Source organism: Cherax quadricarinatus, chromosome 9 (genome assembly GCF_038502225.1).
Source record: "Cherax quadricarinatus isolate ZL_2023a chromosome 9, ASM3850222v1, whole genome shotgun sequence".
Taxonomy (NCBI): domain Eukaryota; kingdom Metazoa; phylum Arthropoda; class Malacostraca; order Decapoda; family Parastacidae; genus Cherax; species Cherax quadricarinatus.
Window position 1 is genome coordinate 17,694,300 of NC_091300.1, and position 14,271 is coordinate 17,708,570.

Below are 14,271 nucleotides of genomic sequence, written 5' to 3' on the forward strand. Positions count from 1 at the left end.
CAGTAGGTCTTGGAACATTTCCCCCATGGATACAGGGGGGACTACTGTATATGACGAGCTGCTGATTTGTACTCTACTGACTAGAATACTGCTGTAAACTGGCAGCTCCATTTTCCAGATATGGTGAATGTACAGAGGAATTTCATTTCTCATAAGTTCAAACACCTAAAATATTGGGAATATTAAAATTTCTCAAACTGCTAACCAGGAGTGTAAAAAAAAAAAGATGAAGTATATCATAATTTACAAATGGAAGATGTTGTAGGGTCAGTTTCCAAATTTGCACACTAAAGTTACTCCATACTGGACAACTGTCAAGTCACAACAGGAGATATGGCAGAATGTGTATAATACCCCCAGTGAAAGGCAGGAATGCAATAAGTATATTAATAATGAAGATTTAACAGAAGAAAATTTTGATTAATAAAATTTTTTTTTAAAAAGATAAAAAAAAGGTTACCTTCCATGAATGTGAAACAAATTTCTTACAATTTTATATGATGCTGATATTAGGATTTAAAAAAATTCAGTTTTTTACACTGCATTTCACATTTTTATTTTCACAGTGATTGTATTTTAAGCATATAATGGTGTTAGGTGATTATTTAATTCAGCCTAATAAAACCCCTCTGGGGTCCCTATCGTTCATATCTCACACCTAAGCACATGCGTGCTACCATAAAATAATTGAGAAATTGTACTTGGCCAAATATATTGCAGAATTTCATTACAAACATTTTGCTGATAATAGTACATGAGAAGAGTACAGTATGTACTCTATTAGCATTTCTCAAGGACCTTCTGTACCTGCTATATAAAATGATAATAATTTGACATCAAATGTTTCTTCTTGGACATCATACAATTGGCATAAAGAGGAAAAAATAAAAATAAATTGGTTTTTAAGCTTATTAAAACACAAGGAATAGAAAATTATACTTCCAAGCAAACATGTACACTACAAAAAAAAATGTTTATATAATACTCTACAAAAATTATGTTAAGTATTGTGCAGTAGTATATCAATTGTATGACTGTCATTGTCAGAGAGGGCCTTCAAAGTTTTTTCCCGTAGTATACAGAAATTGAACATTATGCATAATAAATATAAATTACACAATATTAAAGCAATTAACACATTTATATAAAAGAATATTATCTGGAACTCTATTGTAATGAAAGATACTCTTCAAATTTGAAAAAAAAAATGAGAAAACCAAGAATTCTGAATTAGATGTTAACAAAATGTAAATAAAAACATCTGACTGCCTAATGAAAGTGGATAATGAAAAATAAAAAAAATCTATACAGATTAAGTCTGGGTGCCTGATTTCTCTTACATTTTTATACATAGTACAGTATTGTGTATGTATTAACCTGATCAAAATAAAAATCCATTTTTAATATACAGGTATTAAATATTTGAGTTTTCACTAAGAATTATTATTTCACTCAAAACTATGTGCTAAATCCACAAGGGTCATACAGATAAAGAATTATTAAAACAGTAAATTACAGTCATGTAAAGATATATACCTGTAGGAGTAATTCAACACTTTTCTCAAACATTTCTCAGTACCGTAATTGTAGTGCAAATGGGTGAATGATATTCTAATACAGAAAATCCTCAATTTAAGACTAACAGAGAAGAGTGAGTGACTGGTAATAATGACTGTGACTGAGAAACAAGACTGTTTAGCCATGACAATTCTGTAACTAACAGAATTTGTCTGCTGTTTCTGAATCAACTGATCCAACCTATTTTGTCACGAATTTCCAAAGTCTGTTAAACAAAGGGTATTCTGTAGTCTACAACATAAATACAAACATGGACATATTTACTGTGAGTTATGTCTCACTCTCATCACTTTCAGAATCAGAGTACACTCCAAGAAAAGAAAGGCCACTGAGCCCTGTAGAGCCTGACTTAACCATTGGAATACCTACTGAGGCTCCACCTGACAAAACTGCACTAGTGCATTTTTCTGCTAGTGATAGTTTCTCAGGCTTATTAAGTAGTCCAATCTTTTCTTCTGCTGATTTTTCTGATGTTGATACTTGAGATGAATCATGTTTCAACTTATCTTGTGAACTGGCAGTACTTGCCTTGGCCTCTTGTGGAACTTTTGTTTTAATAATTCCTGATAATCTGGATTTTATGTTATTTTTCTTTGTTTTATTTCCAACTGTATTAGAATTAGTAGAAATGTTCGAAGCTTTTGAATCTTCACATTTTTTTATTTTTTTAAGTGGTGTTTCACTGTCCACTTCCTCAGGTGCAATTCTCTTGACAATTAATCCTTCTACCATTTCATACCCAAGAGCTCTCAGTGCTGCTAGTCTCTCTGCTTCACCAATTTGTTCTCGAGTCATCCTCCTTTCACTTTCAAACTTCTCTGCAATCTTACCTAGATCGATACCTGCATGTCTATCATTCATTTCACGTAGATCTTCAAGTGATTCTAACACCTCCATCTCATACTGGGACTGCTGAGTTCGGTTTTCTAAAAGTAACATTGGGTTTGATTCTATTTCCTCTTTTGCTTCACGCTCTTCTCTTGCTGCCTGTTCTTCTGCTAATTTTAAGGCCTGGAAATTACGATGAGCACCAGCCTCGATAACATAATCTGTGCTCTCAGGGTCAGTTCTAAAGGATATCTCTGCAAGGCACCCTGGGCACTTAATATAAAACCGGTAAATTCTAACACCCAAGTACGTCATATTCTCCACATCTTCTTTCCTGGCGTTGAATTTCTTGCCTTTGGCTATATACTCACCACAAGTATAGCATTTGATATTACAGGGCACCATTAACCTCACAGTAAACTGACGGTTCCTCGGGCACCTCGCCCGGGGGATCTTAGAAGGATCAAAGTCTGGAGGATAATATTTATTGAGCACTTTACGTTCCGACATGTTTGTACGTGGAAAATAAAGGGCAGAGTAATAGCGTTGGTGTCAGTGATGACCTCGGTATGTTATTAGTTACAAACCTCAGGAAGTTGCTAGTGAAATAACTTCAAATCACTTTCCTCTTCTTTGGATTAAGGTCCACCACAGCCTAAGCCGTTTTGACCCTATCTCCCGGTGGTCAGTAATAAAATACTTCAAGTTAGATATAAAAAAAATCAGTGGAACAAGTGTTTACACGCAAAAGTTCACAATGAGGTAAAGATGGAGGAGAATCCCTGGGCACAGCCTCACCTGCACCATACCTGGGATGGTGACCGGCTGGCCTCACAATTATACACAACGTGCTAGATAGTGATGTTCAGCAGCCTCAGCAAAATGTTGTCAGTAAGTCAGCAGCAACAACTTCTCCAGGGGTTAATGTATCGCTGATTAGCTGGACTGAAGGAAACGCAGTAGTAATAGAACCAAAATGCAACAGATATGGTGAAGCTGAGTCAGCCTATGAGGCTCAGTCAACACCATCAGACGTAAACAAGCCGTCAGCTGCACCCGTCTCCCGATTCTCTCTCCTGACTTAGTTCAATTGATTTGTTTGTACGATGTGGCTTCTTGTATGTTTATAAAAGCAAATTGAGTTCAATTACGGAAAAAAATGCATGAGAGCATTAATCATGTTGTAGTGTGTGAACGTGCCATTTAACTGATCTAACTAACTATTATGTCAAGTAATTTTAAGGTGTGTAAGATAAGATAAGATAAGACATCTTAAATATACCCGAAATGCATTACATAAGTATGGGTTTTTCAGTGTATGACACAACCTATGTTAGTTAATCTCTGTTATACATAAGCCGCAATGGAAATAAATCACTGGGACTTTTTTGGATTATTCTAGTTAATTTACATTATGTATGATGATTGTACTTATGTGTATCTGTGCTTAAATAAACTTATTTTCTTAATCTTCTCGGAAAATAAATATGGTGGCATTGTTGTAAGTCATGTGCAGGGTTCGGGAGACAGCGGCGCCGCAGCGCTGCTGCCTCAAGATGGCCACGACTTGAGGGCGGCAAAACGTTCTTTAGTTTCTATCATTGAGGGTTCATGGGTTATGTGACCTGCTGCACCCATCTCCATTAACATGGTGAGAATCTTTACTGTATAATTTGTCAATATAACACACGGGCTTCTGGCTTATTGTAGGTTTGCTAACGAGTAATAATTTTGAAGCTGAAAAGTTTGAAACACTGAAGCTCCCAGACCTTCGCTAAATTGTTTCGTTTATGATAAAACAGCTTCCGCTTCAGTCGGTCGTTTTTGCGGATGACTAGTCGTGCCTCATTAGAGTTCACCGTGCCTACATTTATCCCTGTTGTACACTGGTGTTTTGGTCATACGTCTACAGGAGTTTTTGTGTTCATGTTACAAAATGCTTAAGTAACCGAGCAGTTTCTCCCACATACTTCTTGTCACATCTTTCACATGGTATAATATATACTCTGACGCTGGTTGAAGGCTTTTGTGTTTCTGCACAAAGTCTTTGAAAACGAAGAGTTTGGTGACTATTTTGATGGGTTGATTGTTGGGGGATTCATCTCACACACTGAGGTCCGTGGTTTGATCCCCGGTACTGGTGGAAACATTATGATGTGTTTCCTTAAGATGCTTGCTCTCCATGTTCACCTCCCCTTAAGGAAGGTTCCTTGATTCTGGTGATGGGCTCTTAATCCAGAGAATTGGATCTGTGCTCCAGTTCTCTGAATTGAGCCTGAATACCTTCCATCCCTGCCTCCCACAGGTTCTGTATAATCCCTATGGGTTTAGCGCTCCCCCATGATTATAATAAATCCATGTTCACCTATCAGTAAAATAGACGCCTGGGTGTTGACTGGTGTGGATCGCATCCTGGGACAAAATTGACCTAATTTGCTTGAAATGCTCTGCATAACATGGGGCTTTCTATATAGTAGTATGTCATTCATATCAGCTAGGCCTGTATACATTGTACATGCAGAAATGAAGATAAGTATTATTTTTTTTAACATTTTAGCCACATTTGATGACGTTACTGATTGGCAGAGCAACATATCTGATGGCTTCCTTGGCAGTCGTGTTGGCATTTTTTCTGTTAACATCTGTTCGTGGCATGCTTCCTGCAAACTTGTGTAAAGTGTAGGGGATAATTGAAGTGATGTGAAAGCACGAGTGATATACACGCATTCCTCTAAAAGAACTGAGGACTTGAGATTCTGAATGCTCTGAGAAAGAAACCTGTGACCACCCTCTATCCTCTCTTTGTTATGACATCATTTTGAAAGTAAAGTGTAAAAGATCATTGTTCCTTAATTGTCCAGAACTGTACAAGAGTTTTTTTTCAATTTGTTGGTGGCTCCATACCGTTTACAAGTGAAATTACAAGAGTATTAAAAATTAATGAAGTATTAGGGGTCGGCCTAGGAAAGGTTGGAGGGAGGGGGTAAAGGAGGCTTTGTGTGCGAGGGGCTTGGACTTCTAGCAGGCATGCGTGAGCGTGTTTGATAGGAGTGAATGGAGACAAATGGTTTTTAATACTTGACGTGCTGTTGGAGTGTGAGCAAAGTAACATTTATGAAGGGATTCAGGGAAACCGGCAGGCCGGACTTGAGTCCTGGAGATGGGAAGTACAGTGCCCCTCTGAAGGAGGGGTGTTAATGTTGCAGTTTAAAAACTGTAGTGTATAGCACCCTTCTGGCAAGACAGTGATGGAGTGAATGATGGTGAAAGTTTTTCCTTTTCGGGCCACCCTGCCTTTGTGGGAATCGGCCAGTGTGTTAATAATAATAATATAAATAATTAGAAATAACCTTTTTATTCATTTTTTCAGAACTTTGGCCATCCTTGTTCACACTGCAGGGAGGGATGTGTGCGTCCCTTTCAGTTTTCTCTGGACCAGGCAGTACTGAGATGTGACAATACAGAATGTGAAAGTTTACTTATTTCATCACCTTGGCAAAATGTTATTAATCGTAACATAAGGCAGCAGGTTCCTCGTCGGTCAGCAAATTTTGGTAAGTGGCCTGCTTTTTGTATCTAACAAAGTTTTGTTATTGCAGGGGGTACAGATTTTAAGACCATTTGCATACAAACATTAAAAAGGAGCACTGTGGCAGGCCTGCTGGTCCATGCTAGGCAGGTCCAACGCTCATCCGTCCACACCCATTCATATACAATGTACATACTTGTCTAATTTATTTTTAAAATTACTCAAGGTTTTCACTTCAATGACGATACAGAATTTTTTCCACTCATCCACAACTCATTATAACCGCACACCAAGTGTCTGCGGTTCAGCCCCCAACATGGGTGGTAAATGTTAGATATGTTCCTCACACCTGCTGTCCCTGTTCACTTAGCAGTAAGTGTGTACCTGGGTGTTAGTTGACTGGTGTGGGTCACATCCTGGGGAGATCAGATAAGGACCCCAGTGGAAATAAGACAGTCCTCAATGACACACTGACTTCCTTGGGTTATCCAGGGTGACTAACCCTCCAGGTTAAAAATCTGAATAAATATTATTGGTGTGTGCTTTGTCTTGGTTATATATTTTTAGCATGTTATTTATTGCCCTTTATTTATTCCTGTTTTCCAGTTATACACCTTAGTCATATCCCCCCAATTCTGTGCCTTTCCAGAGTGCAGATTGAGTGCCTTCAGTCTATTCTTGAAGGAAAGATTTCTGACACATGGGTTCAACTTTGTCATCCTTCTCTGTATGTTTTTCATCACATTTATATCCATGCTATAATAAGGTGGCAAAAATTGTGCAACATACTCTAAATGATATATAAACTTGAAACATAACCGGAAGATACCTATTATTTATACTTCTTGATATGAAGTCATGTAAGTTTATTTAGGTATAGGTATACATAAGTACAATATGATGGATAGTTTAACATGTGTGTAAATTTCCTAGGATAACCCAAACAACTCAATGACTTTATTTCCATTGGGGTCCTTGTAATATCTTAATATTATTGTTCAAGGCCCTTAACTTTATCTTTTGCTAACTAGTACCAACTACCTCATATATCTTTTTTTTTTTTCTACTTTTTTTTATTCTTTTGCTACCTTAACTTGTATATTTTATCTTGTCAATTTAAATCTAGTTATACTCTAATTCTTGTAAACAACTTATATAACACCTTAGTGCAATTACAATTGAGAGTCTTGTGCCTTTTTTATATTATTAGATTAAACTCAGTTGTTCTATAGTCAATACCAAATTCATTATCTTTCAACAAATTCATTATATTAGACCATATTGCAATTACTAGTGAGAGACTGGTGCTATTTTTAATTTGTATTTTTATATTATTAGATTAAATCTAGTTGTACTATAGCTCATTCTAGCTCAAAACATAGACTCCACAAAAGTCATTATATTAGACCTTAGTGCAATTACAAGTGAGAGTCTTGTTCTATTTTAAATTTGTATTTTTATATTACTAGTTTATACCTAGTTGTACTTTAGTTCATTCCAGCACAACACATAACTCAGGATATAAATAACCATAATTTAAACCTAGAAGATGATTGATCACGTTGACCCTGATCTAAACCTCCATAATCTGACACCCAATCAAAACCTGTTGGAAAGTAACTGCCTTTATTACACAGCATCACAAGCCAGCACTATTCTAAACAATGCTAAAAGCCTATCAGTACTTAACTACAACATCAGGTCCTTAAGCAAACACTATGATGACCTCCTGGCACTCCTTGAATCACTAAAGACACCCTTCTCCTGCATTATTCTTACTGAGACCTGGCTTAAGCAGGACACAATAGATATCTACCCTCTACCAGGATACACAGCAATTCACAACTGCAGACCAGACCAAGTTGGGGGTGGTATTGCAATCTATTACACTAACCAATTATCTTGTATTAGCACCACTTGCTTTAGTGATGAATATGGGGAATACATTTTTGCTAATTTTACTGTAAAAAACCTTAAGACACCTATAACAATCGGTGCCATTTACCGGATACCTCACACAAACATCCCAAATTTCAGTGAGAAATTAAAGTCACTAATAACAAACAGACAAATGAATAAGCACCACCTTCTCTTAGCTGGAGACTTCAACATCAACCTTGGCTTACTAGATGATCAGCCTGTAACTGATTTCATCAACAATATGAACAACACACTTCTCATACCAACAATAACTAAACCAACCAGGCTCACTGAGACAAGTGCAACCATAATAGACCACATATGGACCAATATACTAGCCCCCCTTAAATCAGGGATAATCACAGATAGCACTACAGACCACTACCCTACCTTCCTCCTGACAAACATTAATAAACCACCACTTGAATACAACAAAGTCTCATTTAGACTCCATGACGAGGCCTCAATAAGGAAGTTCACAACTGACCTAGAGATTGTTGACTGGCCTACAGAATTCTCCAAGGCCAATGGTATTGATGACTGGACAGACATTTTTATTAACAAATTACTTAGACTATACAACAAACATTGTCCTATAAAAACGAAACAGATCACAAACAAACGGCTTGGTTGCCCATGGCTAACCAGCACCATTCTGAAATCCATTGACAAGAAACACCAATATGAAAAGCAATATAGACAGGGCTTAATACACAAAGATATTCTTAAACACTATTCATCAGTTCTCACCAAAGTAATAAAGAAAGCCAAACAACTCCAGTAGATTCACAGACACTAGAGGAGATATAAAAAAGACCTGGAAAACACTCTCTCAGATTCTAGGGACCCACAAACTGAAAAAAAGCAAGAATATTGTCCTAACTAAACCTAATGAAACACCACTACATCCCACTGACACAGCTAACAAGATAAACGACTTCTTCTCAACCATAGGATCTAATCTCGCCAATAAAATCCCACATACTAATGCCCATGCCGGGGACTACCTGGATGGGAATTTCCCAAATTCCTTCTATCTTGCACCAACTGAGCCCTCGGAAGTCACCGAGATTATAAAGTCACTTAAAAACAACTCAGGGAATCTGTCTAATGTCCCACCATTACTGTACAAGCGAGCGGTCCATATCCTTTCGCATGCTATTTCGTTACTTTTTAACAAGTCACTAGAAACTAGCACCTTCCCGAAACTACTCAAGATGGCAAGGGTTACACCAATACATAAAGGTGGTGACTCTACAGACTTAAACAACTATAGGCCAATATCAAACTTACCATTGCTATCCAAAATCTTTGAGAAACTCGTGCACAGGAGACTATATTCATTTATAACAGCACAAAACATACTCAACCCCTGCCAATTTGGATTTAGGAAAAATAAAAGCACTAATAATGCAATCATAAAAATGCTAGATCTGCTTTACACAGCATTGGAAAATAAGGAATATCCACTAGGAATTTTTATTGACCTAAGAAAAGCTTTTGACACAGTAGACCACGACATCCTACTCCACAAACTTGACCATTACGGTATAAGAGGCCATGCGCTTGCTTATTTCAAGTCTTACCTTACTAATAGGTATCAGTATGTTACCATTAAAGACACAGCATCAACAACACGGCCACTTGATACTGGAGTTCCGCAGGGAAGTGTCCTTGGTCCCCTGCTCTTCCTCATATACATCAATGATCTTCCAAACGTATCCCAACACCTGAAACCCATTCTCTTTGCTGACGACACGACTTATGTCATCTCTCACCCTAATCTTGCCACCCTCAACACCATTGTTAACGAGGAGCTGATCAAAATATCGACTTGGATGACAGCCAATAAACTTACTCTTAACACTGACAAAACCTACTATATTATGTTTGGTAGCAGAGCAGGAGATGCACAAATTAACATTAAGATCAACTACACTAATTACCCGACATAATGAGGGCAAATTCCTAGGCCTATACCTTGACAACCTGAATTTCATCACCCATATCCAACACATAACCAAAAAAGTATCCAAAACAGTTGGGATCCTCTCCAAGATACGATACTACGTACCGCAAAATGCCCTTCTCACACTATACCACTCACTTATTTATCCATACCTCACCTATGCTATTTGTGCTTGGGGATCAACTGCAGCAACACACCTAAAGCCAATAATAACCCAACAAAAAGCTGCAGTAAGAATAATCACTAAATCCCATCCCTGGCAACACCCCCCCCCCCACTCTTCATAGATCTAAACTTACTCCCTGTTCAGTACATCCACACTTACTACTGTGCAATCTACATCTACAGGACCTTAAACTCCAATATCAACCTTGACCTAAAACGCTTTCTTGATAGTTGTGACAGAACCCACAGGCATAACACCAGACACAAACATCTCTACGACATTCCCCATGTCCGACTAAACCTTTACAAAAATTCAATGTATGTCAAAGGCCCTAATATCTGGAACACCCTACCTGAGAACTCTAGAACTGCAGACACATTCATCACCTTCAAAACTACCATTAGAAAACATCTTATCTCCCTGATAAACCCCATCAACTAACTACACGAATACCACCTGGTGGTTCACACTTACACTCACTCACCCATTTGACCATAAACAGAAATATTAATCTCAATCTTAAAATAATGAATCCTATGATACTCCAATACTGAAACTATGTACTGTGCCAAAACAAAAGCATTCACATTGCTAAACTCAAAAACTAGTATTTAGTCACTTAGCCATAATACCAACTTACCTCATAATTTGTAATATTTTAAAATAAAGAATTAAACTAAGTCTGCCCGAAATGCCTAGCCATGCTAGGCGTTCTAGTGGTACACTCTGTAATCATTATTTAACTACATGTAAACCACACAACAACCAAATTCTGTAAATTCAACATTGTAATCATTATAGAAAATAAACTTGGAATTTGAATTTGAAAGCCTAGCATGATTATAACCTTCAAAATTAAAATGACTAAGTAACTCAACTGTGTGATATCAGTTACAATAAAAGGAGATACAATAGGAATAAAGTGAACTGAGTTATTTACTTGAAAATTAAACAGAGGATCAGCTTACAATAATAGGTACACAAATGTTAACCATACAAAAAATTACTCTCCTCTCTTTCTGTAGCTTCATTCATTAGGTATCTTTTAGCTCTTTTTCTTGCACTGGCTCATGCTAGGACAGGCTTTGACATGCTCAAACAATCTGTTTACTCCTGGAGAGCAAAACGTTGCCACAATAAAAGGTCACATTAGTTGCGCTTGTATCATTTTACCTAACATAGTAAAAGATGTTTGAGATTTAACCACCTACTGTAGGTTCTACAAAATTGTGTTCATTTTCTCTAGTACTGTACTGGTTTTGGTTCCTAACCTTGACAAATTTGGCAGCAAAATATTCTGGAAACTGCTTGTGAGTAATTTTATAAATATTTAACTTTAGTTGCTTAACTCTTCAATATTCAGCATATTCAGTTGTAATTTATCCTGGCCTACATGATCTCTTGGACCCAGGCACAATATGAACATACATGGTTTCATATAAACAGTTGCTGTTTATATGTTTTGTACTACAAACACAGAAAATTAATTGGCTTGCACCCTTGTAGGAGTTTTGTTACGTATGACTAACCCATTGTATTGTAATTTTTTTTTTTTCTTCAGAAATTCACATAACATTTCTGTTAGTCGTAAATTTTCAGTATGCTGTAAACTTGTGTAGCGTTTGCTTTTGCTGCAAGTTTCAAGCAATATGTAGTTTATGTAGTCATTTCTCTAGTTTCATTTTGTCACAATTTAAATTTTTTCTAGAGCTTAGATTAGCATTTCTGCCTCACATTAATATTATTTCACACATATTGTTGTATCACATGCTGATACTGATCCTGCGCTAAGCCTCTTCGACCTCAATAATAACCATTTTACCACAGAATAAGACTGTAAATATTGCACAGCCATTCATGTTAAAAGTACAGTGGACCCCCGCCTTATGATGGCAGCGCATTACATTAAATCCACCATACGATACATTTGAATGCAAAAATTTTACCTCACCTCACGCGATTTGTCCAGGACACGTCCCGGACGAATCGCATGTATATTACATGTCCGTGTGTGTGTGTGTGTGTGTGTGTGTGTGTGTGTGTGTGTGTGTGTGTGTGTGTGTGTGTGTCGCCTGTCTGTGTGGGTATGTGTTGCCTGTCTGTGTGGGTATGTGTTGCCTGTCTCTGTCGGTATGTGTTGCCTGTCTCTGTGGGTATGTGTTGCCTGTCTCTGTGGGTATGTGTTGCCTGTGTGTGTGTGTGTGTACTCGCCTAGTTGTACTCACCTAGTTGAGGTTGCAGGGGTCGAGTCCAAGCTCCTGGCCCCGCCTCTTCACTGATCGCTACTAGGTCACACTCCCTGAATCGTGAGCTTTATCATACCTCTGCTTAAAGCTATGTATGGATCCTGCCTCCACTACATCACTTCCCAAACTTTTCCACTTACTGACTACTCTGTGGCTGAAGAAATACTTCCTAACATCCCTGTGATTCATCTGTGTCTTCAACTTCCAACTGTGTCCCCTTGTTACTGTGTCCAATCTCTGGAACATCCTGTCTTTGTCCACCTTGTCAATTCCTCTCAGTATTTTGTATGTCGTTATCATGTACCCCCTATCTCTCCTGTCCTCCAGTTTCGTCAGGTTGATTTCCCTTAACCTCTCCTCGTAGGACATACCTCTTAGCTCTGGGACTAGTCTTGTTGCAAACCTTTGCACTTTCTCTAGTTTCTTTACGTGCTTGGCTAGGTGTGGGTTCCAAACTGGTGCCGCATACTCCAATATGGGCCTAACGTACACGGTGTACAGGGTCCTGAACGATTCCTTATTAAAATGTCGGAATGCTATTCTGAGGTTTGCTAGGCGCCCATATGCTGCAGCAGTTATTTGGTTGATGTGCGCTTCAGGAGATGTGCCTGGTGTTATACTCACCCCAAGATGTTTTTCCTTGAGTGAGGTTGGTAGTCTCTGGCCCCCTAGACTGTACTCTGTCTGCGGTCTTCTTTGCCCTTCCCCAATCTTCATGACTTTGCACTTGGTGGGATTGAACTCCAGGAGCCAATTGCTGGACCAGGTCTGCAGCCTGTCCAGATCCCTTTGTAGTTCTGCCTGGTCTTCGATCGAGTGAATTCTTCTCATCAACTTCATGTCATCTGCAAACAGGGACACCTCAGAGTCTATTCCTTCCGTCATGTCGTTCACAAATACCAGAAACAGCACTGGTCCTAGGACTGACCCCTGTGGGACCCCGCTGGTCACAGGTGCCCACTCTGACACCTCGCCACGTACCATGACTCGCTGCTGTCTTCCTGACAAGTATTCCCTGATCCATTGTAGTGCCTTCCCTGTTATCCCTGCTTGGTCCTCCAGTTTTTGCACCAATCTCTTGTGTGGAACTGTGTCAAACGCCTTCTTGCAGTCCAAGAATATGCAATCCACCCACCCCTCTCTCTCTTGTCTTACTGCTGTCACCATGTCATAGAACTCCAGTAGGTTTGTGACACAGGATTTCCTGTCCCTGAAACCATGTTGGCTGCTGTTGATGAGATCATTCCTTTCTAGGTGTTCCCATACTCTTCTCCTGATAATCTTCTCCATGATTTTGCATACTATACATGTCAGTGACACTGGTCTGTAGTTTAATGCTTCATGTCTGTCTCCTTTTTTAAAGATTGGGACTACATTTGCTGTCTTCCATGCCTCGGGCAATCTCCCTGTTTCGATAGATGTATTGAATATTGTTGTTAGGGGTACACATAGTGCCTCTGCGCTGTGTGTGTGTGTGTGTGTGTGTGTGTTAGCTGTCCATGTGTATGTGGTACCTATTCATGTGTGTGTGTGTGTGTGTGTGTGTCACCTGTCCATGTGTGTGTGTGTGTGTGTGTGTCACCTGTCCATGTGTGTGTGTGTGTGTGTGTTAACTGTTCATGTGTGTGTGTGTGTGTGTGTGTGTAACTGTTCATGTGTGTGTGTGTGTTACCTGTCTTTCTGTGTGTACTCACCTAGTTGAGGTTGCAGGGGTTGAGTCCAAGCTCCTGGCCCCGTCTCTTCACTGTGTGTGTATGTTACCTGTTCATGTGTGTTTGTGTGTGTGTGTGTGTGTGTGTGTGTGTGTGTGTGTGTGTGTGTGTGTTACCTATGCCAGTTGTGGAATCCATTGTGCCTGCTTCAAAGATTAAGGAAATGTGTGCAAAGTGGGTTGAACTGCAAACCTTTATGGAAGAAAATCACCCTAACACAGCTATTTCAAGCCGTGCTGGTGACTATTACAATGACAATGTTGTGACCCATTTTAGGCAAATCTTAAAGGAACGGAAGGTACAGAGCTCTATGGACAGATTTG

At 38.8% G+C, this 14,271-nt stretch overlaps 2 protein-coding genes across 3 annotated transcripts in view; one reads left to right on the forward strand and one right to left on the reverse strand.

Moving 5' to 3' along the window:
• Positions 1-516: 516 nt before the first annotated feature.
• On the reverse strand, positions 517-3,493 carry LOC128686140 (splicing factor YJU2). Its single transcript, XM_053772845.2, has one exon. The coding sequence runs from the start codon at positions 2,914-2,916 to the stop codon at positions 1,849-1,851; it is 1,068 nt and encodes a 355-aa protein (XP_053628820.1). The 5' UTR covers positions 2,917-3,493; the 3' UTR covers positions 517-1,848.
• Positions 3,494-3,899: 406 nt separating this feature from the next.
• Positions 3,900-14,271, forward strand: part of LOC128686139 (uncharacterized) — a 57,396-nt gene continuing 47,024 nt past the window's right edge. Inside the window, exons 1-2 of one of the 2 annotated variants that reach the window (XM_053772841.2) lie at positions 3,900-4,057; positions 5,777-5,960. In XM_053772841.2, the coding sequence (XP_053628816.2) occupies positions 4,055-4,057; positions 5,777-5,960 (187 nt within the window). In that variant the 5' untranslated portion in view covers positions 3,900-4,054. Of the gene's footprint in view, positions 4,058-4,204; positions 4,399-5,776; positions 5,961-14,271 lie in introns of those variants that run through there. The other variant, XM_053772842.2, reaches the window with a different exon arrangement.